Here is a 25,831-nt window from a genome sequence, read left to right on the forward strand (position 1 = left end):
TTTTTTTTGAGAAGGAGTCTCGCTCTGTCACCCAGGCTGGAGTGCAGTGGCCAGATCTCAGCTCACTGCAAACTCCGCCTCCCGGGTTTACGCCATTCTCCTGCCTCAGCCTCCCGAGTAGCTGGGACTACAGGCGCCCGCCACCTCGCCTGGCTAGTTTTTTGTATTTTTTTAGTAGAGACGGGGTTTCACCATGTTAGCCAGGATGGTCTCGATCTCCTGACCTCGTGATCCGCCTGCCTCAGCCTCCCAAAGTGCTGGGATTACAGGCTTGAGCCACCGCGCCCGGCCGCTCACCTCTTAACACATACTTTATTGTATTCTTATTTGTTCAAATAGTTTTTCAGTTGATTTTCTTGGATTTTTTAGGTGAATGATTTTATTATTCTTTGTGAATTCATATTCAGCAAATGTTAACAGAACACCTGCTATATACCAGGCATGGTTCTAGGTGCTCAACGTACAGCAGTAACCCTAAAAGACAAGGATCCATACCCTCATGGAGCTTACATGGGATGGGTACGATAGTGGGCAATATAGACAGTGTGTCTGTTTGGTATTTAAGAAACTTCATTTCTCCATCCTGTCTTACGGCGTGGCCTAAGTCCCCCAGAACAAAGCTGAGTAGCAGGGTGCTGATGACAGCCACTGGCCTGCTGCCCACTGAAATGGAAATGCCACTCATATTTCACAGCCAAGCACGGTGCTCACGATGGACTTCTTGGAAACACCCTTTATCAGGAAAGCTCCTGAGTTGCAAGTAATAGAGACCAGCTCTGGCTGATTGAATTGGAAAAGACCTTTGCCGACAGAGTGTCCAGAGTGTCGAAGGGCTCACAGGTGGCTTGGAGGGCCCAGATTTGAGAACTGGGCAGGAACAAAGAGCAGCCACATGGTCAGGACAGCAAAATTAGCCAGTCCTGCAGGTAAACCACGGCCATCGAGGTGGAGCATGAAACACAAGCACTACCCCTTCCATGCTGGCGCCAGGGTGGCTCTCGCCAGGAGTGCTATAATCTCAGCCCTCTGGAAGGCCCAGATTGGCAGATCACTTGAGCCCAGGAGTTCAAGACTAGCCTGGGCAACATGGGGAAATCCCATCTCTATAAAAAATACAAAATTTAGCTGGATGGGGTGATATGCATTTGTATTCCCAGCTACTTGGGAGGCTGAGGTGCGAGGACTGCTTGAGCCCGGGAGGTCGAGGCTGCAGTGAGCCAGCTGTGATCGAAGCCCTGTCTCAAAAAGTTTTTTCCCTAGAGCCTCTGGAGGGAGTGCAGCCCTGCTGGCACCTTGGTTTCTGCCTAGTGAAACTGATATTGAACTTCTGGCCTCAAGAACTGTGAGAGAATACATTTGTCGTAATTTGTTATAGCAGCTACAGAAAACTAATATACGAGGACACAAGAAGCATGAACTATTAAAAAATCAATAAATTGGACATTGTGAAAATTGAAAACTTTGCTTTTCCAAAGACACTTATGAAAAGGCAAACCACAGACTAGGAGTATATATTTGCAAACACATATCTGACAGAAAGACTTGCATCCAGAATAAACACAGAACTCAGAACTAAGTAAGACAAACCAGTTAAAAACCAGGCGAAAGATTTGAACAGACACTTCACTAAGGAAGATATACAAATGGCAAGCAAGGTTTGTGGGTAAAAAAGATGTCACGATAAGGAAATGTGAGTTAAAATCATGAGATGGCAGCACACACCCATTAGAATGAAAAAAATTAAAAAGCCTGGCTAAACCACAGTTGGAGTGGGTGTTCGGCCACTGGCACTCTTCTGCTGGTGGGAACGTAACATGTGCGAGCACTCTGGAGAACATGATGGCAGTTCCTTAAAAAGCTAGGCACACCCTTACCATATGACCCAGCCACCGCACTCCACGGTATTTACCTGCAAGAAATGAAAGAATGTGTAGATACAAACGCTGGCATACGAATGTGAAAGTTCACAGCAGCTTGATGTGCCAGCAGCAAGAACTGAAAACATCCCAAATGTCCAACAGATGAACAGTAAACAAATTGTAGTACATCCATACAATGGATGCTACTCCTCTCTGAGTAGATCAACTACTGATACATGAGGAACCAACTACTGATACACGCACGCATCACCGATGAACCCCAAAGTCATTACACTGAGTGACAGCAGCCAGATGAGGAACCTTTTGGAGGTAATGGGCATGTCCATCATCCTGATGGTCTTGCGGTGTCTACAAATGTAAATCTCATCAAATTATAACTTTAAATATGAGCAGGTTTTGTGCATTAATTACATCTCAATAAAGCTGTTTTTAAAATTGCATAATTTTAAGGTCTTACAAAGCCTGAATCTGCTTCTGCTTTTGGACATTCTAGATTCCTTCCTCGTGTGTGTGTGTGTGTGTGTGTGTGTGTGTGTGTGTAAGAAACAGGTCTCGCTCTGTTGCCTGGGCTGGAGTGCAGTGGTGCGATCATAGCTGACTGCAGCCTCGAACTCCTAGTCTCAAGTGATCTGCCTGCCTCAGCCTCCCCAAGGGTTAGGATTACAGGTGTAAGCACCATGCCCAGCCTTCTTGTGCTCTTTCATATTGTCAGTGTTCCTGTTACTTTGTCTTCCAAATGCTATTAACATTGGTCCACTGAGGAACCCACTCTAGTTCTCGTCTCCACTGTGGGTTTAATTTCTTGCATATTTCTTTACCGTCATTTCAATGAGGTCTTGAGAGGAAGGCAAGGCTAAAAAATGTGTTCAGTACACCATAATTCTCACTTAGGTTGTAATACATATTGACTTCATAATCTTTTTTTATTATTGTGAAAAATATCCAACATAAACAATAGTAGAATAACGTGGAACCACACGTACCTAAGACCCGGTTTCAACAACTGCCAAGTTGCAGCAAATCTTGCTTCATCCATACCCTCAGCCATGGCCCCCCTCCTGTGCTATGTTGAAGCAAATCCAAGACATCATTTCATTTTACTCATAAATATTTCGGCAAGCATATAGGTGACACATTAAAAGATAAAAATGCCAAAAGAATGCTAAAAAAAGACTACAATACTATATCACATGTAAAATTAATAATCTATTTTAAATCTTCAAATGTCCACGTGTTCAAATTTCCAATTCCTTTCCTCTCTCCTTTTTTAGTTTGTTCAGACAGGGAGCAAATCCATCTCCGATTTTTCCTCTTGCACTGTATTTATTGAAAAACTCATTTATCATACTTCTCTACTTGCTATATTCTGCTGATTCCAATTCCACAGTATTATTTACCTATTTTACTTTTTATAGAGATGGGGTCTCACTATATTGGCCAGGCTGACCTCAAACTCTTGGCCTCAAGCAATCCTCCCACCTTGGCCTTCCAAAGCACTGGGATTACAGGCCTGCGCCAACTCACCTGGCCCACAGTGTCATTTAATACATTCCTCTGTCCTGAATTTGGTAGGCAGTTCTAAAGCCCGGATCAGGTTCAGGTTCTATTTTGCGGGGAGGATGTGGGAAAAAGGACAAAACTATTTTTCTTTTTTTTTTTTTTTTGAGATGGAGTCTCGCACTGTCACCCAGGCTGGAGTGCAGTGGCGCAATCTGGGCTCACCGCAACCTCCGCCTCCCGGGTTCAAGCGATTCTCCTGCCTCAGCCTCCTGAGTAGCTGGGATTACAGGCACCCACCACCACGCCCAGCTAATTTTTTGTATTTTTAGTAGAGACGGCGTTTCATCGTGTTGGCCAGGCTGGTCCTGAACTCCTGACCTTGTGATTCGCCCGCCTCAGCCTCCCAAAGTGCTGGGATTACAGGCATGAGCCACTGCGCCCAGCCGGACAAAACTATTTCATAGGCCGTGTTAGGCTCTTCCATCAGGAGGCACAGGATTTCTGTCTGTGTCTCTTTTTGCAACACTGGCAGTTGTGATTAGTAGTTAGATTCACTGATTCATTAGGTGTTATAAAATGTGATTTTTTTTTTTTTTTTTGAGACAAGGTCTTGCTTTGTCACTCAGGCTAGAGTGTAGCGGTGTGATCATGGCTTACTTTACTACAGGCTTGACCTCCTGAGGTCAAGCGATCCTCCTACCATGGCCTCCCACGTAGCTGGTGCCCCACTAGTTTTAAAGTCGTTTGGGTAGAGACAGAGTTTTGCCATGTTGCCCAGGCTGGTCTTGAACTCCTGAGCTCAAGTGATCTGTCTGCCTCAGCCTCCCAAAATGCTGGGACTACAGGTGTGAGTCACCGTGCCCGGCCCTCTTTAGATTTTTAAATTTATGTAAGAGTAACTTAGAAGCATTTCTTTTTTTTTTTTTTTTTTGAGATGGAGCCTTTTATTTTTTCTCAGTTCATATATTTAATATTTTTATGACAAACATGCGTATCCATAAACAATATATGGTATGGTTTTACATGCTTTTAAAAAATATGTAAACAGCATTCTGTGCTACATGTTGTGCAACTGATTTCCACTCAGTGTTGTCATATATATATGTGGATGCATATATATTATAAATTAGTTCATCCATTGTAACTGTTATATGGCAATCCAATGCAGGAATACATCACAATTGATTTATTCATCCCCTTAATGAGATACATCTGGCTTATCTCCAGATTTATCTCTGACAAAAAGGCTGGAAAGAATGCACTTGAATGTGCGTCCCCTCTGTCCATGTCTCTCTGACCCATTAGACTGGCCAAAGCAAATGAGAGAGAACCGGCGGGGTGGAGAGGCAATGGGACTTTTCATATGCTGCTGATGGTGGGAGTGACAATTGACATAATCGTTTTAGAGAGCAATCTGGCAGCATCCAGTTAAGGTGAAAACGCTCAACCCTGTGATCCAGCAATTCTACCTGTCATAAATCCTTTTCACCAAAGGTAAATTACATATTTATTTTCCACTCAATGGAAAGAATATATAACATTCCTTTATGACTTCAAGTTTACAATGCAGTTTTACATATATTACCTAATTTGACATTCACAAGCATAGAAGTAGTGTCAGCCCCTTGTTATAAACGTGGGAACTGAGGCCAAAGAAGGCAATGGAACTGTAGTTTGGCGCTGGGCTCAAATCCCAGTCCTTTGACTTTTTGTCCAGGGCCTTTTCCATGACCGCGGGCTGCCTTGCTGTGTTTTATTATTATTATTAATTTCTAGGGTACATGTGCACAATGTCCAGGTTTGTTACATATGTATACATGTGCCATGTTGGTGTGCTGCACCCGTTAACTTGTCATTTACATTAGGTGTATCTCCTAATGCTATCCCTCCCCTCTCCCCCCACCCCACGACAGGTCCCCGGTGTGTGATGTTCCCCACCCTGTGTCCAAGTGTTCTCATTGTTCAATTCCCACCTATGAATGAGAACATGCAGTGTATGGTTTTCTGTCCTTGTGCAGTTTGCTCAGAATGATGGTTTCCAGCTTCATCCATGTCCCTACAAAGCGACATGACTCATCTTTTTTATGGCTGGCACAGTATTCCATGGTGTACATGTGCCACTTTTTTATCCAGTTGTCATTGACGGACATTTTTGGGTTGGTTCAAGGTCTTTGCTATTGTGATTGTGCCGCAATAAACATACGTGTGTTCTTTATGCGCATGTGACTTATAATCTTTGCATTATTACCAGTAATGGGATGGCTGGGTCAAATGTATTTCTAGTTTAGTCCCTTGAGGAATCACCACACTGTCTTCCACATGGTTGAACTAGTTTACAGTTCTACCAACAGTGTAAAGTGTTCCTTGTTTCTCCACATCTTCCAGCACCTGTTGGTTTCTGGCTTTTTAATGATTGCCATTAACCTGGTGTGAGATGGTATTCATTTTGGTTTTTGATTTGCATTTCTCTAATGGCCAGTGATGATGAGCAATTTTTCATGTGTCTCTTGGCTGTATAAATGTGTTCTCTTAAGAACTGTCTGTTCACATCCTTTGTCTACTTTTTGATGGGGTTGATTTTTTTCTTGTAAATTTGTTTAAGTTCTTTATAGATTCTGGATATTAGCCCTTTGTCAGTGGATAGACTGCAAACATTTTCTCCCATTCTGTAGGTTGCCTGTTCACTCTAACGGTAGTTTCTTTTGCTGTGCAGAAACTCAAGTTTAATTAAATCTCATTTGTCAAGTTCTTGTTTCTCTATATCCTGGTTAACATTTGGTATTGTCAGATTTTAAAAAATAATCTAGGAAATAATTAAAAAAAAAAAGTAATGTACCACTTGTGATGCCCCTGCAATCCTGCAGCAGACGTGTTTTATTTTTTTTTTTGAGACGGAGTTTTGCTCTTATTACCCAAGCTGGAGTGCAATGGCGCCATCTTGGGTCACCGCAACCTCCGCCTCCCAGGTTCAAGCAATTCTCCTGCCTCAGCCTCCCGAGAAGTTGGGATTACAGGCATGCACCACCACGCCCACCTAATTTTGTATTTTTAGTAGAGATGGGGTTTCTCCATGTTGGTTAGGCTGGTCTCAAACTCCCAACCTCAGGTGATCAGCCCACGTTGGCCTCCCAAAGTGCTGGGATTACAGGGGTGAGCCATTGTGCCCGGCCCGTTTCTTTAAATATCATCAGCAGGGTACATTTTCTGGTGTACAAGCCTTCATTGGTTAACCTTGCAGAAAGTAACTTCTGCTTCTGGCTGCACCCACCTCTCCACTGTTTCCAAATAAACATTCTCCAAATAAGCTCCTTTTGGGGTTCCTACATCTGCTCTATCTACCCATAGCTGTACCAAGAGGAAATCTCAACCTCTAAAACTCTGGGGACTCCCTGTCTGCAAACCTAGTCCAATAATACTAAACATATTTGGCAGCTGTTACAGGGACTAGGTACTGAATCCTCCCAAATACTGGATCATTGAGGGCCTCTCCCACTCCATTCCTGCCCATAGAACCTCAGTTCTCACCAACTGCCTGCTCCCTGCTATATGCTGTCTTGCCACACATGACAGTTTCATTGTCCACTGTTGCTGCCATAAAATAAACCTGTTTTCTTTAAATATCTGCATCAGAGACAGCAGAGGTGATGAAAATGGGTGAGTGAATCCAAAATTTAAGGACAGAGAGGTTTATTTCACTGAAACAAAGATTCCCTAAAATGAAGCATGTGGATTCTTCAGTGCTTGCTGGAGAGCATTAAAGAGAGGCTCCAAGGCCAGGTACGGTGGCTTACGCCTGCAATCCCAGCACTTTGGGAGACTGAGGTGGGTGGATCACTTCAGGTCAGGAGTTAGAGACCAGCCTGACCAACATGGTGAAACCCTGTCTCTACTAAAAATACAAAAATTAGACAGGTGTGGTGGTGGGCACCTGTAATCCCAGCTACTCAGGAGGCTGAGACTACAGTGAGCCAAGATCACACCACTGCACTCCAGCCTGGGTAACAGAGTGAGACTCTGTCTAAAAAAAAAAAAAAAAAGGCTCCAGATGGGAGATGACCTTGGGTGGGGGGAAAACAAGTACATAATTCCCAGAGGACAGTGAGATTCACCCAACAAGCCAAAGTGTGAGAGCTGCTGGGTAGGGCTTTGGTGCTCCACCTTCCTGGTCAATTCCAAAGCCCCCCTTTCTCGAATAAGGACTTTAGCCCAGGTCTCAAAAATATATTCAGCCACTTTCATTAAAGTGGAAGTAAACCTGATTAATCCTTTAACAATATCAGACAATATCCGCTAAGGCCTGAAGCAACTAAAGGAATAAGATCCATAACAAAAGACTATTAAAAGGGGGTCTAGGCCGGGCGCGGTGGCTCACGCCTGTAATCCCAGCACTTGGGGAGGCCAAGGTGGGCGGATCACAAGGTCAGGAGATCGAGATCATGGTGAAATCCCGTCTCTACTGAAAATACAAAAAATTAGCCGAGCGTGGTGGCGGGCGCCTGTAGTCCCAGCTACTCAGGAGGCTGAGGCAGGAGAATGGCATGAACCTGGGAGGCGGAGCTTGCAGTGAGCCGAGATCGTGCCACTGCACTCCAGCCTGGGTGACAGAGCGAGACTCCGTCTCAAAAAAAAAAAAATAATAAAATAAAATAAAGGGGGGGTCTAATTATTCCTTGCACCAGCATGTAATACTCCAATCCTTCCTGTAAGGAAGCCGAATGGGAAGAGTTGGTATTCTGTACAAGATCTGAGAGCTGTCACTCAATACTGTGATCCCCAGACACCTGGTAGTACGAAAGCCCCATCCTCTTTTGGCAGCTGAAAGTGAGAGACTATGACTGACTTATGCAGTACTTTCTTTAGTATTCCAGTGGACCCAGAGTCAGTATTTGTTTGCTTTTACTTGGGATGACTGTGAGCATATCTGGTCTATCAGGAAATATTGTTGATGAAACTGCTGCCTCCATCACAGCTCAACAAAAAGCTACTGACTCACTGGCTGAGGCTGCACTGGACAATTACACTGCTTTCGATTATTAGCTGAGTAAGCAAGTGTATGTATGGTGGCAAATACCTCTTGTGCATATGCCCTTTCCATGAAGTAGAAACTCATATTGGAAAAATTAGAAGCCACTTGGCTATACTATTCTAAAGAATTCTCCATTTAATTTTCTTCGTAATACTTTTAGTTGACTCCCTAGAATAGGTTCCTTTTTTCATTCTGCACACACATTCTCTTTTTCATTGTAATCCTTACGTGCACTGTACTTGGTAACATTTTTGTTTTAATAGAGATGGGGTCTTTCTGTGTTGCCCAGGCTGGTCTTGAACTATCAGGCTCAAGTGACCCTCCTGCCTTGGCCTCCCCAAATGCTGGGATTACAGACAAGAGCCACTGCCTGGCCAGCATTACAGTTCTACTATTGAAATTATTCATGTTATGCCATGTATCTCTGGCTGTTTTACTTTTTTTTTTTTTTTTTTGAGACAGGATCTCACACGGTTGCCCAGGATGGAGTGCAGTGGCCTAATCATGGCTCACTGTAGCCTCAACCTCCTGGGCTCAAGCAATCCTCCCACAGCGGGTGCCACCATACCCAGCTAACTTTTTTGTATTTTTTTGGTAGAGAAAGTGTTTCGCCATGTTGCCCAGACTGGTCTCCAACTCCTGGGCTCAAGCCATCCTCCCGCCTCGGCCTCCCAAAGTGCTGAGATGAAAGGCTTGTGCCCCACGTTGGTCTCTGGATGCTTGTTACTTCTCAGAAAACTAAAATCATGGCACTCCAAAGACTACAGACGATTCAACAGGCAAGAGCAGCGATGAAAAACACGCAGCGACTGAGGTCTGGCTCCGCGGCTGTGACCTGGGTTCAGCTTCTGACCGCCTGGTTCCTTGGCGGGAAGCGTTCTCCTTCCCCGCAACACCAGGCACGGCTGTTTGGGGAGCAGCGTTTCTGGGGCGCACTTTGATACTTGGATTTGGATCAACAATGCTTTCAAAAAGGAAGACTTTTGATCAAAAGCGGGAAACGAGAAAACGACTTTCCTCTGAAGAGTGCGCGCCTCCTCCCGGTCCCGAGGCCGCGAGGCCCCCTCCCAGGCTGGCTCCCACGGAAGCCGGGCACCCACCCGGCCTGGCCCAGCGCCACCCCGCCGCGTGACCCGCGGAGGCCCCAGCCCACCCCCGGTGACTGCCCGCCCCACACCGCGTTTGCCCCCCGGAAGCCCCTCGCCGCAGAGGCGGACGGCGCGCCTCTCCCGGGCCCCTGGGGTCTGCGTCTCCCTCGGGCGGACTCTTCCGACCCTGCTCGAGCCTCCGCTTCTTCCTGCGGGCAGACGCCCCAAGCACAACGGGCCCCGCTGTTCACGCAGGGGCGCCGCGGCGGGGCGGGCAGAGACCCGGGGGCGCGGCCCCGTCCCGAGACGCTCAACTCCGGCCCACCGCTCGCAGCTCCCTCCCCGGCGCAGGTCCCGACCCCACGGGCCGTCTCGTAGCCGCAGCGGCCGCTTCTCTGCACGTCCTCACTCCCCCCGCACGGACGCCGCCAGCCCCGCGCCTCAGTTTCCCCACTCGCAGGACGTAAAGACCGGCCCCGCCCCGGAGCGTGGCGGCGTCCCCGTGATAGCGAGTGCCCAGGGCGTCCACCGGTCCCATCGCCCCTTTAAAAGAGGACTCGGCCCACCGCCTACCGCGGCGGCGACCTCACAGCCCCCTCGTCACGAGGCCCGCGGCGCCCCGCCCGTCCCGGCTCACCTCAGGCGGTCGCTGAAGCCCCAGCGCCTGCGCGCCCCTCGTCCCGCCCCTGTCCCCGCCCGCGTCCAGCGCACCGCAAGCCCCTCGCCCACCCCCCCAGGACCCGCCCCGCGCACGCGCCGCACGTGCCACCGCACCCACAACGCCCGTGCGCACGCCGCAGCCCCGCGTCGAAGGCCAATGGGCGACGCGGGCAACGCATGCTCCTAGACTGCCCCCGGCCCCGCCTCCCGCCGGGCGGCGGGGCTGGGCGCAGTCCAGGAGCGCAGCTGGGCCGGGGCGCTCCAGCCTCCGCTTTCCCAGCGCCCGCAGCTGACGCGCAGTCCACAGCCCGCAGCCCGGCGCGGACTCCCATCGCCGCAGTCGCCCTCCGGCGCCATGTCGCAGAACGGAGCGCCCGGGATGCAGGAGGAGAGCCTGCAGGGTGAGGCCGGGGAGGCGGCGCGGGAGCCGAGGGGGCGCGGGGGAGAAGCCTGGAGGAAGGCCAGGGGGAGGCCAAGGGGGCGCCAAGGGGAGGTTGCCGGGGAGGCCTAGGGGACATCGCGGGCCGGGCGAGGCTGCGCCACCCTCCCCTCCCGTGCCCGCTCCTCCTGCGGGCGTGCGGAGCCCGGGGCGTGGGGACCTCGCGTACTGCGGGGGGTTCCTCGCCGCCCGGGCGGGGGTTGGCTTGGACCTGGGTCGGACCGCACGGGAAAGCCCCGATTCTCCAGCTCCGCGCAAGCTAGAATTCCACCTGGAGGTGAATCTGCGTCTCGCAGTTGGTCCGAGCAGCCTCAAAGTCCACGTTGCCCTCCGCGGTCTGTAGTTCAGACCGGTATTGGTTTGAACGACCAAACACCAAGGCGTGGAAAGTGGACCGTTGTGTGCTTTAATTTATATCCGTGGTGACTTAGGATTTCCTGAAGGGTGAAGGCGGAGATGGGAGGGGTTACAGTGTTTTAAAATATGGCATTTAATGGGCATGTTCCAATTCTACTAGAGGGTCGTTCCAAAACAAAGCTTTAAATTCCTTACGGGTTAAGAAAACACAAGCACAAGGACGCTGCCAGGGCAGCACTCAGTCGTTACAGCCTGCTTAATGCCCGAGTAGAGGCTCGCCCTGTGCCCTTGGCTAGATTCGCAAGACCATCCGTTCACGCAGCGGGAAACGCAGGCCCGGGGTGCAGGACTTGCCCCACGCACAGCCAGGTGGCGTGGAGACCCTCCCCACCCGGTGGGTCCGCGTCAGAGTCCAGACGAGCATTTGCTCAGGGAAGCGGGCACTGAAGCCGCCTTCCCAGGGTCCCTAGGGCCCAAGCCTGGGAGGAGGGACCTGGTGGCAGCTGACCTTTGTGTTCTCTGAAGCCAGAGTTTACTAAGCAAAATTAGCTTACTAAATAAGCTTGGGAACGGGCTGCTGAAACCTCTGACAGTGAACTTTTAATCTTCATTGAGAGTTTTTAAAACCATGTATTCACATAAATTTAGTGAGTTGCTAATTTTATTACAAAAACAAGATTTTACTAGGCAGGACTTAGTTACTGTAATATATTATATATATATATTTGAACACTATAACCATATTTTTTAACTTTTTTTTTTAAGAGACGGGGTCTCACTATGTTGCCCAGGCTGGTCTGAACTGGGCTCAAGCGATCCTCCCGCCTCGGCCTCCCAAAGTGCTGGAATTAATAGGTCTGAGCCATCGCGCCTGCCCTAGAACCGTATTTTTTAAAATCCTGTAATTCGGATTTTTCCTCTTGAAATTTAAATATTGGCTATTACTATTTTGGAATATATTAAGGGGTGTTTTCCTATCTTTTGTTATAAAATCCAAGGGATGTTTTTATAAACTCTTTGCCATAAAATCACCCATTTTCCGGTTGTGTTACTCCTGACATTGTGCGTTTCACTGCTTGGCTGGGATCTGGGCGCTGGGAGGTGAAGGGGACTCCGGGGGGGGCTCGGTCCTCTCTCCAGTATGTAACTTACACAGGCTGCTGAGTCATTGGCAGTGCAAGACGGCCAGCGCCGGAGTTGCGAGATTTTTGTTTTTCTGTTTTGTTTATTCTATAAAAGGATGGTTACCCGCGGGGTGGATCCCATGTAGGCGATTCCTTGGGCCGCCCTGAGTGTCCGCGCGTCAGGACGGGGCCACCGTGGACTCGGCGTGGGCGGGGTTGGCCTGTCCCGCGGGCTCCAGCCGCCTGCAAATCCGGCCTGCAAATCCGGCGCGGAGCGGTGGCTCGCTCAGGCAGCGCTCACCTCTGCCCCTCTGATTTCACTGCCCCTTGTTTACCTCGGAACAGAGAACTGTGGGAGCCTTGCAGCCAGACCCACGGATGGAAGCAGCAAGCACTCTCTCTGCGTGTACCCTCTGGGGCCAGCTGCTTTTCCTGAGGAGTTGACGGCAAAATGGGCTGATTCTGTTCCTTTCTATCTCTTGATCATTCTGGCTATTGTTGTGGACCCGCAGGATGCTCGTATTTGTCCTTTTTTTCCTCTTTATTTTTTACGAGCCCAGTCTTACTTTGTCGCCCAAGCTGGAGTGCAGTAGCACAATCATTATATAGCTCACTGCAGCCGTGAACTTGGCCTTTTTCTCCTGGGCATGTCACTGCTAACATGCAGGAGAGGTAGGATTCTGTGATGAGACCGTGTCACGGTTGCGGGGCGTCACTTCCTTGAAGGACCCACTGTCTTCACCAGGAGGGCATCAGTTCAGTAAAGTGCTTGCCCATTTACTCTGGAGCTTCTGTATTGAATGATCCAAGCCCTCACCTCTTCACCCACTGCTGTGTCTGCAACTGGCAGATGGTTCTCTTGTCAGAGGCAGCTCACCATGGGTAAAGTTGTAATAGGAGAAAAGATGTTCCCACGTATTTTGGAGCGGAATCGTAGCATTGTGCGCTTTGGGACCTGAAGGGGTTGCAGACATCTAGATTCTTGTCCAAGACCTGCATTTCATAGATGGTCACAATGAGGTTCTAGAGGTGGAGTGAAAGATAAGGCTGGCAACTTAAGGAGAAGCCAAGGACTCTGCATTAAGCACCAGTGGGATACCTGGAGCCCGGATGCCTGAGGCTTCGTGCCATAGGCCAGGGTCCTGGAGGAGAGCCTGGCAAGAGGAAGGTCCAGGGAAACGAGCCCATTAGAAGCCAGGGACCTGGTATTACCTACCGGGCTGACTTGATGCTTGAAATATTTTGTCAGGCAAGTCACTTTTGTTCCTCTCCCCACTAACCTGAGAAGCTTTTAAGGTAAAAACAGCAATTTCTTAGAGCCCACCTCCCCTGGGGAAGAAGCCCTTTGTATGGTTTTGGGGGTGCTAGTTCCCTCTGGGGTTCACAGCTCCTCTGCTTCAGGCTTTTTTTTTTTCTGGGAGGCTGCCTCCCTCTCTTCTGACATTTATCCCAGAGCTTTTTCAATCTATTTTCTGGATTCCACCCAGCATCCCAAATAGTCACTTTCAGAGTGGGCTGAGGCTGGGTTTTTGGAGAACAATGAAAAACACCACAGGTGGTTCTCCCTTCATAGCCAGAGTTGAGATTGTCATCCCAGGTTAGGGCATAGGGTGGCCTTGAGAACTTTGCCCTGTGTTTACTCCACGCGGGGCTCATGGCTGTGGCCAGTGAATCCGTGTTGAGGAATGGGACCCAGGGAGTTGCCCTGGGGACATACAGAGGGCAGTGAATCGAAGGCATTCCCCGGAGTCTGTCACTGGAGAGAGAACTGCTTTGGGCACCTAGAGAAGCTGAATGTCTGTCAGATGATTTTCTTTTCTTTTCTTTTCTTTTTTTTTTTTTACATGAAGTGAGAATAAGACATGGATTAAGAACTCTTGTTGGATTGTATTCTGTCTCTGAGGTAGACCTATCAGTTTTCTTTTTTGTAGTGTGATGTAAATATAGTCTAGGCTTTTCAAAATCTCATCTGCCTTGTTATAGAAGGGAGGTAAGACTTACTGGCTGTGTGTCTTGTTAGCACTGTAAATTATAAGTAAGGAGGGGGAGGAACCTAAGGAGAGGGACATGAAATGAGATTAGGAAGGAGGGCTTTTGTTGCAGCAGCAACAGCAGCACCTTTCTTTCTGGGGCCTAATTATACTACAGTTATTTGAAGTAAACTACTTGTGATTATGAGCAGGTTTTCTAAGGTCATTAAGCAACCTCACTCCCCATCTTTCTTTGAAAAGGTGAATGATCTCAGTGGAGAACTGTAACATGTGAGTAGATACACAGCATGCTCCATTCTCCAGGAAGTGCCTTTCCTACCCGGTTGCTGTAGGTTAATAATAAAACTCCTGTCCCTTAGTAAATCATTCCTGGGAATACAGCTTTTGGGCCCAAAGTCATTAGCCATGGACAATCCGGAATGGGTTTTTTTTTTGTTTCCTGGATTTTTAGGACTCTTTCTGGGGCGATTTTTTAAAAAGCACTGCTTTGGTTTGCATATGTCCTCCCCATGTTGCCCGTGGTATGGTAGTAAAAGGTGGACCTTTAAGAGGTGGCTTGGCCGTGGGGGCTCCTCTCTAGTGAATGGGATTAGTGCTCTAAGGGGCTGGATGGAGGGAGGTGGGTCCCTCTGTGCCCTCACTGAAGGGATGGGGCAGGAAGACCCTCACCCGGCACCAGATGTTGGTGCCTGGATCTTGGACCTCCCAGCCTCCAGAAAGGAGATCAGTTTCTGTTCGTAAATCACTTAGTCTGTGGGTTTCTGTTACAGTAGGACAGAGAGACAGAGACAGAGATACACTTGTCTCCACTTTATCTTCCTGTTCCTGTCGTCTTCAGCTTGCCCCTTGTGTGACAGATATATATATATGTTTGGTCTTGACCCTACTTCCAGGTGCAGAGCACCTAAACCCCTGGGATTTCCTGAGCAGTAAGTGTCTCCCCACTGCCGGAGACAGAGTTTCGCTCTTGTTGCCCAGGCTGGAGTGCAGTGGCAGATCTCGCCTCACTGCAACCTCCACCTCCTGGGTTCAAGCAATTCTTCTGCCTCAGCCTCCCGAGTAGCTGGGATTACAGGCACCCAACACGCCCAGCTAATTTTGTATTTTTAGTAGAAACAGGATTTCACCATGTTGGTCAGGCTGGTCTCCAACTTCTGACCTCAGGTGATCCCGCCTGCCTCAGCCTCCCAAAGTGCTGGGATTACGGGCGTGTGCCACTGTGCCAATAAAAGGGTGGCGACTCCATAGGCAGAGCAGCCTGACCAGTGTGTGTTATTCATAGTCACCCTGTCAGCAGTGTGCTCCAAAAGTGCTCCTTGGTTCACCATTTTTGGTGTGAGTTGTAAGGAGCCCCTTCAGAATACACTGCTAATACAGTGGTTCCAGGGCGGCCCCAGGATAGTTATTTGAGGTAGAAATTCCCAGGGAAGCCCCTCCTAGGAGGGGAGGGGACTGGAGATGGAGATGGGGGAGCCATGAGGTGCGGGTAGCATGGTTAGGGTTAGGGTTGGGACGTGTGGGGTAGGGGGGTCTGGTTAGGGTTAGGGTTGGGATGTGGGGTAGGTGGGGGTCTCGTCTCAGAGAGCATGGTTGGGGTTAGGGTTGGGACGTGTGGGGTAGGTGGGGATCTGGGCTGTATGTCATTTCCATTTGGCTGCTCTGTAATTGTTTCTGGTAAACTGATAAAGTAAAATGTTTTTCTGAGTTCTGTGAGTTGTAGCAAATTATTGAACCTGAGGGGTGTGTGTGGGATCCCGAGTAGGTAGAGGGACTGGCAAAAACGTGGGTAACCTGGACACCCCATTCTCCACTTGCATCCGTGGGAACAGTCTTGTGGGCTCGACACTAAGTCTAGGTAGATAGAATGGAATTGAATCGTTGGACACCACGGTGGTGGTGACTTGGTGTCCCACATTTGATGTTAAGAGTGGCATCGGACAAGAGACATCTTCAAGCTCCATTTGTGTTTCATATCGTCAGATATCTGAACAACACTTTTGGCAATACTGTCTAGTCAGATGAGCGGTTTCGGGAATGGTGTGGTCTACACATCTCGGAAGGCACCGTGTAGCCTCTGCCAGAGTGTGGGGCAGACTGGCCTGGGCCTTTCTCCTGCAGTGAGCTCCAGGCTCCAGGACAGACCCTGGCCTGCCTTTGTATTCGGGATGTGCTTCTTATGGGCCAGGACATGAGGCAACGTGAGAGGCCAAAGAGAACAATCATGTGTTAATTTGAAAATTTGTGTGATCATTTCGTTAGCAACTTACTGGGAGGCTGTTGATGGTATAAGTTGCAAATCCACATTTCCTTCCTGGGCCTTCGGTTTGCTTTTTTCTGGTTAATATGAAATATACTCAGCAACAAGTGGCATATTGAGGCTGGGCCAGGCCTCTTTCAGGAGAGATGCCTAGTGTGTGTGGAAAGCTGAACACCTGCCTTTGCTTCCAGTGAACATGACGGATGAAGAGGCTGCTCGGTTCCCCCTAATAACATGGGGTTAGTAGTGCTGTGTTGGTTTAAGGACAGTCAGTGAGTGGCTCAGGGTGATTATTCTACTTACTTAAATTATAGTGACTGCAAAATGAGATAATTCCATTGTTCTCCTCCGTAAGTTTCTCCATCTTTTGTGACCTGCACTTTCCTCTACTGCACTCCATCCTCCATACACTACCAGAGGAAGCTTTTACCAGATTTGCTTTAAATAAATAAACCTATGACACAAAGTAGAGAAATTATCCTGGGCCCAAAAATAGACATGTGCCTATGTGCACGCTTGATGTCTGACAACGGAAGCAGCCCAGAGCAGAGGCGAGGTGGGAGCTGCCTGCAATAAATGGGGCATCCGTATCACATCAGTGGAAAAATTAATCCACGTAGATTTTGGATCTAAATGTGAATGTCATAACAGTAGAGCTATGTGAAAATAACAGAATAGAATAGAATAGCTCAGCTCAGGAAGGGACTGCTACATTTGACTGAATTAAAATCAAGAACTTCTGTACATCAGAAGGCATGGTAAGTGAAAAGAACCAGCTACCAAGTGAAAGTTACTTGCAACGCATTTAAATATGCAGAAAAATGCATATCTAGAGTACAGAATTATCCCAGAAAAATGCATATCTAGAGTACAGAATTATCCCAGAAAAATGCATATTTAGAGTATAGAATTATCCCAGAATTGCACTTTTAGCAGTAAGGGAACGGGAGCAGCGTTCCAGCCTCAGTTTCTATTTATAATGGTGACAAGGAAAAAATACTGCTGGATGCCCATAAATAAGATAGATAATAGAAAAGAATGAGAGATTTGAAGAACCAGTTCAAAAAAGATGCTATCCAGATGGCTAGCAAACTTGTAAAATCATGTTCAACATTGTTAGAAATTAAATACATGCAAAGTAAGCCACACAATACAAGTAATAGAGGCTGGGCATGGTGGCTCACACCTGTAATCCCAGCACATTGGGAGGCCAAGGTGAGAGGACTGCTTGGGCCCAGAAGTTCGAGACCAGCCTGGGCAACATAGCGAGACCCCATCTCCTAAAAAACATAGCCAGGAGTAGTGGTACATGCCTGTAGTTCCAGCTATTCTGGAGGCGTCCGCTAGAAGATGGCTTGAACCCAGGAGTTTGAGATTACAGTGAGCCTTCGTTGTGCCGCTGCACTCCAGCCTGGCTGACAAAGTGAGACTCCGTCTCTAAAAGAAACAGAACATAGAGTTCAAACCTTTTCAAGAAAACTTTAAATCCCTTAAGATTATGCTGCCATTTTTTTAAGACCCCTTTTTCCAAATAATAGCCTTCTTCTTGTCAGAGCTCACTGCGAGAAAGCATTCTAATTGGATTCTGGTGACTCAGCAGAGTTACTGGACATTTGCTTGGTATAAAGGAACTGCAAGACATGGACAGATATGTGGTCTCAGCCCCAGGAGGCTTCCTTCCTGTAGGCAGGGAGTGTGTGCGTAGACAGTCACTGCCATGCGAGTGGGCAGAGGGATGTCTTCAAGGTGGGGTTAAGGGATGGTTCCTGGTGTGTCACCATTGCTACCTCTTGGAAATGGAAGGGCAGGCTGGTTAGATATTAAGACCAGATTCCAGAGTGGGTAGAAAATTCCATCTGTGCCCCTTTTTTTGTCCCCACCAGGCTCCTGGGTGGAATTGCACTTTAGCAATAATGGGAACGGGAGCAGCGTTCCAGCCTCGGTTTCTATTTATAATGGTGACATGGAAAAAATACTGCTGGACGCACAGCATGAGTCTGGACGGAGTAGCTCCAAGAGTTCTCACTGTGACAGGTAGGTGCACGTCAGCAAGTGTATGTGTTACAGTGCTGATGTCTTCAGTGGGTGACAGTCACAGGGGGAAGTGCCACCTCTAGGAGAGGGGGCTGCTGTTCCCCTCAGGCTGCGTTTGGGAGTGGCTCCTGCTGCCCTCTTTGGGGATGCAGCGTCCTGGGACTCAGTCTGTGGGGAGCCATGTTCAAGTCGCCAGTGGGCAGCAGAACAGCCAGAACCCCGCTCTGAGAAACGCACTCATGCGCCTCAGCAGGGCTGTGGTCGCAGGAGGAGTGGTTCCTGGTTAGCAGCACTTCTGAGCAACTCCAGGGTAAAGTGGCTGAGTGGTCAAAGGTCGCGTGCCCTTGAGAACTGTGCAACAGACCGTGAAGGCGGCAGGTGACAAAGCCAGCCGCTCGCCAGCTGCCTCCCTCCCACCTCTTCTCTGGAAGACTGGCTAGCTAACTCCTGTCGGGCTCAGCCGAAAGGGCTAAGGAATGGTTTGGCTCTGGCTGGTGCTGGGTGGAAGGGAAGACGCTTCCTGGCTAGAGCCCCTCATCACGGAGGCGGTTGGAGGCCGTTGGGGTTTGAGCTTCTAATGATAGAATGTTCACATGATGTTCTGTTTTTCTCATTCTATTCACATTGCCAAGCCCACCTCGCTCACAGACACCACAAGATACTAACAGAGCTTCTGAAACAGATACCCACAGCATTGGAGAGAAAAACAGCTCACAGGTAAGCTGGAAGAAGAATGCGAGTTACAAGTATTTGTGATCTGTTTGTACAGGAAACGGTTTAAAATGTAATTGAGCACCTCAGAGAAAAGTCGGGATGTAAGGGTGTCTCCTGTCTTTAAAAAAAAAAAACAAAAAAAAATCCACAAGCACATGGGCTGGACACTCAGCTGAGCGGGGGCGGCGCCGAGTGGGACAGGCAGTCGGGGCCTCCTGCCCCTGCCTGCCATCAGGGATACACCAGAAAGGAGGAAGGGCTCCCTGGTGGCTGCAGTCTAGAGAGGAGGGAGGGACCACTGGAAAGGGTGGCAGTGAGCCGGCTACTGGCTGGTCTTTCCTTGTGATTGTTGGTTGGACAGTGAGTGGGTTTTAATACTTGTGTGCTGTGTGGGACTCAGGCGTTACCCATGGGGCCATTTGAGGCCATTTGGTCAGTGTGGCTGTGACTCTGAGGTGTCTTCCTCATTAGACATTGTCACTGCCTGCTGGAAATTACACCCTGTGCCTTTCTTAGCATTAGTCCTGAGCTAACTGGTGCCTGAGCAGTGCAGCATTAGTGGCTGATCAACCTGGTAATTTAGTGTAAGATCATCTTTTTTTTTTTTTTCTTTTTTTTTTTGAGACGGAGTCTCGCTCTGTCACCCAGGCTGGAGTGCAGTGGCCAGATCTCAGCTCACTGCAAGCTCCGCCTCCCGGGTTCACGCCATTCTCCTGCCTCAGCCTCCCCAGCAGCTGGGACTACAGGCGCCACCACCTCACCCAGCTAGTTTTTTGTATTTTTAGTAGAGACGGGGTTTCACCGTGTTAGCCAGGGTGGTCTCGATCTCCTGACCTCGTGATCCGCCCGTCTCGGCCTCCCAAAGCGCTGGGATTACAGGCTTGAGCCACCGCGCCCGGCCAAGATCATCTTTTTTAAAAGTTTTTTTGTAGAGGCGGGGTCTCCCTGTGTTGCCCAGGCTGGTCTTGAACTCCAGGGCTCAAATGATCCTCCCCAAATCCTGGGACTATAGGTGTGAGACTCCGTGTCCAGCCTGAGATGACTCTTCTAACGTTAACAGATACTTAATGGGCTTTACATGCTGGCATCCAGCATTGTTGTGAAAGCGGGGTCTTAGAGGAAAAGTGTGCCTGGGGTTATTGCCTTGGTTTACTATCATTCTCCCTTCGTACTCTGCAGATAGGGTTCGAGGCAGCGATCAGTACTGTCTTGCTCAGTTATATCTGGTAGTGCCTGCCTTACCTTGTTGCAGATGAGATGCACGATAAACGTTTTCTTGGGTGTTTGTTGATGGTGAGAATTTGGCGACGGCCGGTGTTCTGTATTTTGGAAGCTCTGTGAGGAGGCATGGCCTTCCAGGCAGGATTAGTAGCTGGCCCTTCAGGGCTAGCTTCCCTCGAGGCTTCCTTCACCAAGGAAACAAGGAGTCCGTTACCCAGGCCTTCTCCCTGGCCCCACTCCAAGGGTTCCAGAGCGCAGCATGATTTCGGGAGCCCTGGCTGTGGATGTGTGGGTGGTATACCCCAGGGCGTGCGACCTGCTCCTCGGCACATGGGGCTATATCCAGCTTGGGTCTACCCAGATGGTTGGTGGGTTTGGGGAGCTATATTCTGATTTTCAAGTTTATTTCTTTTTGAGACAGGGTATTGCCGTTTTCACTGTTTTAAAACAAAATTTTCCCCTTAGTTTTAAAAGGAATTAGATGTTCAGGTACAGAATTCTGAAAATGCAAAAAAGTAGAGACCACCACCGAGACTCTCGGATTAAAAATCCTCTTTAATGTTTCGTGCTGTTACGTAATTCTGAGGATTCGGCCGCAGCCGTGGTTAGGTGTACATTCTGCCGTGTCCCTCCTGCTTTTCCCGGAAGCATCTTGTAAACCTGCTCACTGTCCAGTGTCTGTTACCTTCGTCATGTCCCTGTTTTGAGCCATTTTCGGCTGTTTTCATTTTCTTTTGTTATAACCAGTGCTGCAGTCACCATCGTTGCCCTCATGTCACGTGACTTCCCTAGGACAGTGTTTGCCGCTGTCAGTACCCCAGCATCTCACAGTGAACCTGATGTATTTACGCCCTGGGCTGGGACTCCCCCGAGGTGATCTGTCCCTGGAGGAGGCGAGGGAGCCGCGAGTGCGGTGCGGCCTGGGGAAGGCCCCCAGCCCCAGGACTCCCCTTGGACCCCAGTCCGGGGCAGTGACACGTGCCTTTGGGCTCTTGAATGGAGGCTGCGGCTGTGAAGCTCAGGTGGGAGGCGGGTGCTTTCCGGTGTCATGTGTGGTACATGAATCTGCATTTAACATCGACTTTCTCTTAGTCTGAGGAAGATGATATTGAGAGAAGAAAAGAAGTTGAAAGCATCTTGAAGAAAAACTCAGACTGGATATGGGATTGGTCAAGTCGGCCGGAAAATATTCCCCCCAAGTGAGTGTGTTCTCAGTGTCACGGGGGCTCCCCTTGACAGAGGACACATCGGCTGACACGTTTCTTCCCGCCTCAGGGAGTTCCTCTTTAAACACCCGAAGCGCACGGCCACCCTCAGCATGAGGAACACGAGCGTCATGAAGAAAGGGGGCATATTCTCTGCGGAGTTTCTGAAAGTTTTCCTTCCATCTCTGCTGCTCTCTCATTTGCTGGCCATCGGATTGGGGTAGGTGATGTGACTCTGTGACTCCTGTCATGGCATGTCGTGGGGCAATTCTGGGCCGCGGTGATTTATTCGTAAACTATTTCCTGAAGTCCAGATCATCAGTTACAGCTTGGTGCATTTTCGCACACACACCCACACAGTCACTGTTCAGGTCAAGAAACCACCAGCCTGCAGCCCCAAAAGGCCCAAGCACAGGCGCCCTGTAGTGCTGTCTGGCATGGACGAGTCTGCCTGTCGCTCACTGTATATAAATGGAGTCACAGCAGGGATTCTTACGTCTGACCTCTTTGTCCTGTGTGTAGTTAAAAGCAGTCTCATTTCTGCGTAGTACTGCATGGTGGGAACGCCCCCAGCCGTCTGCTGTAGATGGAGGGCCTCAGTTCCTTGCTGTACTTCCTCCAGGACCGGACTGTTGTTCTACTTAACTCTCAGCAATAAAGAAACCAGTGCGGTCTCCGATTTTTCTGGCTTGAGTTTCGCTCTTGTTGCCCAGGCTGGAGTGCAGTGGCGTGATCTCGGTTCACTGCAACCTCTGCCTCCCAGGTTCAAGCGACTCTCCTGCCTCAGCCTCCTGAGTAGCTGGGATTACAGGTGCCCACCACCACGCCTGGTTAATTTTTGTATTTTTAGTAGAGACGGGGTTTCGCCGTGTTGCCCAGGCTGATCTTGAACTCAAGTGATCGCTCACCTCGGCCTCCAAAGTGCTGGGATTACAGGCGTGAACCGCCATGCCTGACCTTTTCTGGCTTCTTATACTAACGAATTCTGCAGAAAACAGAGACCAGGCAGGTGCCACTGTGGATTCTCAAGAGCTTTAGCTGCAGCAGTGATGAAGAGCCAGAGCAGGAAGCCAAAACCGCTCCTCCTTGGGCTGGTCCCAGCCTCTCTCAGTGAGGAGGAGGAGTCTAGTCCTGGTGTGCAAACAGTGTTCTATGGCTGCCGTGTATTGGACAGACTGGGATGCCACTGGGGGCAGGTGGGTTCCGTGGGCCAGAGGGCTCACATCTGGGGTCGAAGGAAACGGGATGAAAGCCACTGAGTTTCCTGGGCCGGGGCCTGAGTGCTGCCCATGTCTCCACCTCGCCCTCCCATGTGTATGGCTTTCTCCTAGCTCTTGTACACATTCTCATGTCCACCCCTATCACCTTTATTTCTGCCAGTGCTTTTTGGAGTCAGACCCACAGACTGCATTAGCATCACGAGGCAGTTTGCTCTCTGGAGCCTTTTCCAGAACTGTCAAGCAGACTCTGGGGGCAAGGCCTCAGGATCCCCATTTTAAATACGAGGTTTAGCCCTTCCTTTCAGGATGGATTTCTGCAGCCACTACTTCCCAACTACTATCCTCCGTCCTGCCCAGGTTTTCAGAGCCTGATACCGCCACTGGTGACCCACACCCCCTCAGCAGCTTTCCAGAACCGCACTATAAAATCTGCCCCGAAAGCTGCTGCAGCAAGGTCTGTGCTCACTGTGCCCACCGCACCACTGCCCATAGGCCAGGCCAGCCAGGCTTCCGATTCTGCCCCCTTTCCTGGAGACCCATCCTCCTCCCTCCTGGAGTGATGCCCGCTGGTCAGCTGGAGCCAGCCTCTCTATTGCCGAGAAGCCTTTTCTGACGCTCCTGCATCTTTAGTTTGGGACATCTCTCCCACTACCAAACTTAAACCACGTGAGGGCAGGGTCTTCATTTTTAAGCAGTTGGCCTTGGTGAGGCTGGTGGCGATGAACTGGCAACACCATCTTGCCCTGGTAGGTGACTTCCCCCAGCACTGAGTTGGAACAAAGCAGCTTTCTGTCTGGAAACAGCGCTTCAGTTTGGTGATCCTTCTATGCAAGAATACAATCTGATGTTTTCTAATTAATACAAAATACATACTGATAGAACACTCAGTAAAGGATTACAGATTCATTACAAAATTTTTATAATGGGTATAAAATCACCAGTCCCCTTGCATAAGCTCTAACCACAGTGAGCTACCCTGTTTCAGCTGTAACACAATCTCCTGGGAATCACAAGGTGATACATTAACTACTGATTACTTTTTCTGTTAAGGATCTATATTGGAAGGCGTCTGACAACCTCCACCAGCACCTTTTGATGAAGAACTGGAGTCTGACTTGGTTCGTTAGTGGGATTACTTCTGAGCTTGCAACGCAGCTCACTGAAGAGCTGTGAGATCCTGGGGTGGCCGTGTCACTTGTGTTTATTTGTTCTGTAAATGCTGCATTCCTAATTTAGTAAAACAAAACGACAGACACTAAAATCATGTTGATCTATAATTATACCTATGAGATCAATTAATAAGCATGTCAGACTGATTAATATCTATTGTAAAAATTTGGTAGTGAATTTTCATTGGATATTAGATATAAATATCTGAATATAAATAATTTTAATATCCTAGTCATGATGTATGTTGTATTTTAAAAATTATCTGCAACCTTCATTCAGTTGAAGTACTTTATATTTCAAAAGAATGAATAACATTGATAATAAAATCGCTACTTTAAGGGGTTTGTCCAAAATAAATATTGTGGCCTTATATATCACACTATTGTAGAAAGTATTATTTAATTTAAATGGATGCAGGTTGTCTACTAAAGATTATATATAACTATACTAATTGTTCATAATCAACAGAAACCAAGATAGAGCTACAAACAGCTGTACAGTTCATACACTAAACTCTTCTTGCTTTTGCAGTATAAGGAACTAAGTCTCCGATCATTAGGTAATCACCTTGGATGATCAGTTTTCTGCTCTAGGCACCTGCTCAGTGTCTTTTACTCTATCACTCTGCATTGGTGAATATAATCCTCTCCTTTGTGCCCAACTTGTGTGTGCTTTTAAAATCAGCTTTATTCTAAGCAAATCTGTGTCTACTTTAAAAGACTGGAAATGGGAAAAAAAAAATAAATCTTTGCTAAATCCTTCAGATTACTGTATTTACATACGGTTTCAAATCAGACGTCATAATAGCTTCTTGATGAAACCAGGCCTGGTCCCTATTTTGTCATTATCTTTCCTGCAGCTTTTTGAAAGGCTGCCTGCCGCTGTGGTGGTTCACCTTTCCACGCGTAATTCGGGTGGGAAATGTAACCTTGTCATTTGCAAAGATCTCTGTTGATACTACCTTGGAAGCAGTCATCTCTAAGTCTTACATCTGGAGGAAGTGGATGGCATGACATCAGAATTCCTTTATATAATTTAACCTCAGAATAATCTGAGATCATTTCAAAGCATGCTGGTCAAGGAATTCCGTTTTTGTTTTAGAGCAAATATGTTTGCTGTTTGTCTTCCATCACAAACGTGGAGTTTCACACCTTACAGAGCTTAGTGAACCCCTGCTCACCATCAAAGTTAGCACACGACAAAGCCAGCCACGTGTCCCCCTCACAGATGATAATGGCTGAACTCTCAGTGAAACCAGCTGTACGGCCGGGCACAGTGGCTCACGCCTGTAATCCCAGCACTTTGGGAGGCCGAGGTGGGCGGATCACCTGAGGTCAGAAGTTCAAGACCGGCCTGGCCAACATGATGAAACCCCATCTCTAGTAAAAATACAAAAAATTAGCTGGGCGCAGTGGCACGTGCCTGTAATCCCAGCTGCTTGAGAGGCTAAGGCAGGAGAACTGCTCGAACCTGGGAGGCAGAGGTTGTGGTGAGCAGAAATCACGCCGCTGCACTCCCGCCCGGGAGGGAGAATGAGACTCCATCTCAAAAAAGAAAAAAAAAAAAAAACAAAACAAAACCAGTTGGAGGTACTGAGCTCTGGGACTGGGCCAGTGTGATGGCTCCACACCTGTAATCCCAACACTTTGGGAGGCCCGGGTAGGAGGATCACATGAGTCCAGAAGTTCGAGACCAGCCTGGGGGAGCATAGCAAGACCCTGTCTCTACAAAAAATACAAGAATTAGCCTTGTGTGGTGGCACACACCGGTAGCCCCAGCTCCTTGGGAGACTGAGGCAGGAGGACCCCTTGAGCCCAGGAGTTGAAGGCTGCAGTGAGCCAGGAGAGTGCATGCGGCCTGGCAAGAGCAAGGAAGACCCTGTTTCAAAAAAGCAGAACTCTGGGACTGGAGTGCTTTAGACAGATGGGACAAGAGTCAAGTTTTC

General features: G+C 48.7%; 1 protein-coding gene across 1 annotated transcript; it reads left to right on the forward strand.

Moving 5' to 3' along the window:
* The first annotated feature begins 10,306 nt into the window (after nucleotides 1–10,306).
* Nucleotides 10,307–24,651, forward strand: BNIP3 (BCL2 interacting protein 3). The gene is made up of 6 exons (XM_017893836.1): nucleotides 10,307–10,555; nucleotides 18,206–18,356; nucleotides 18,989–19,073; nucleotides 21,384–21,490; nucleotides 21,567–21,716; nucleotides 23,767–24,651. The coding sequence occupies exons 1-6, from the start codon at nucleotides 10,510–10,512 to the stop codon at nucleotides 23,810–23,812; spliced, it is 585 nt and encodes a 194-aa protein (XP_017749325.1). The 5' UTR covers nucleotides 10,307–10,509; the 3' UTR covers nucleotides 23,813–24,651.
* The last annotated feature ends 1,180 nt before the right edge of the window (nucleotides 24,652–25,831 follow it).

Source organism: Rhinopithecus bieti, unplaced genomic scaffold (assembly GCF_001698545.2).
Source record: "Rhinopithecus bieti isolate Rb0 unplaced genomic scaffold, ASM169854v2 scaffold_24263, whole genome shotgun sequence".
Lineage (NCBI taxonomy): Eukaryota > Metazoa > Chordata > Mammalia > Primates > Cercopithecidae > Rhinopithecus > Rhinopithecus bieti.

Bases quoted from the DNA above. Each gene is read 5' to 3' on its own strand.
- BNIP3 (XM_017893836.1), top strand. From the start codon at position 10,510: ATGTCGCAGAACGGAGCGCCCGGGATGCAGGAGGAGAGCCTGCAGG. The intron at 10,556-18,205 runs GTGAGGCCGGGG...TGTCCCCACCAG, and splicing joins GCAGGAGGAGAGCCTGCAGG to GCTCCTGGGTGGAATTGCAC. The intron at 19,074-21,383 runs GTAAGCTGGAAG...ACTTTCTCTTAG, and splicing joins GAGAGAAAAACAGCTCACAG to TCTGAGGAAGATGATATTGA.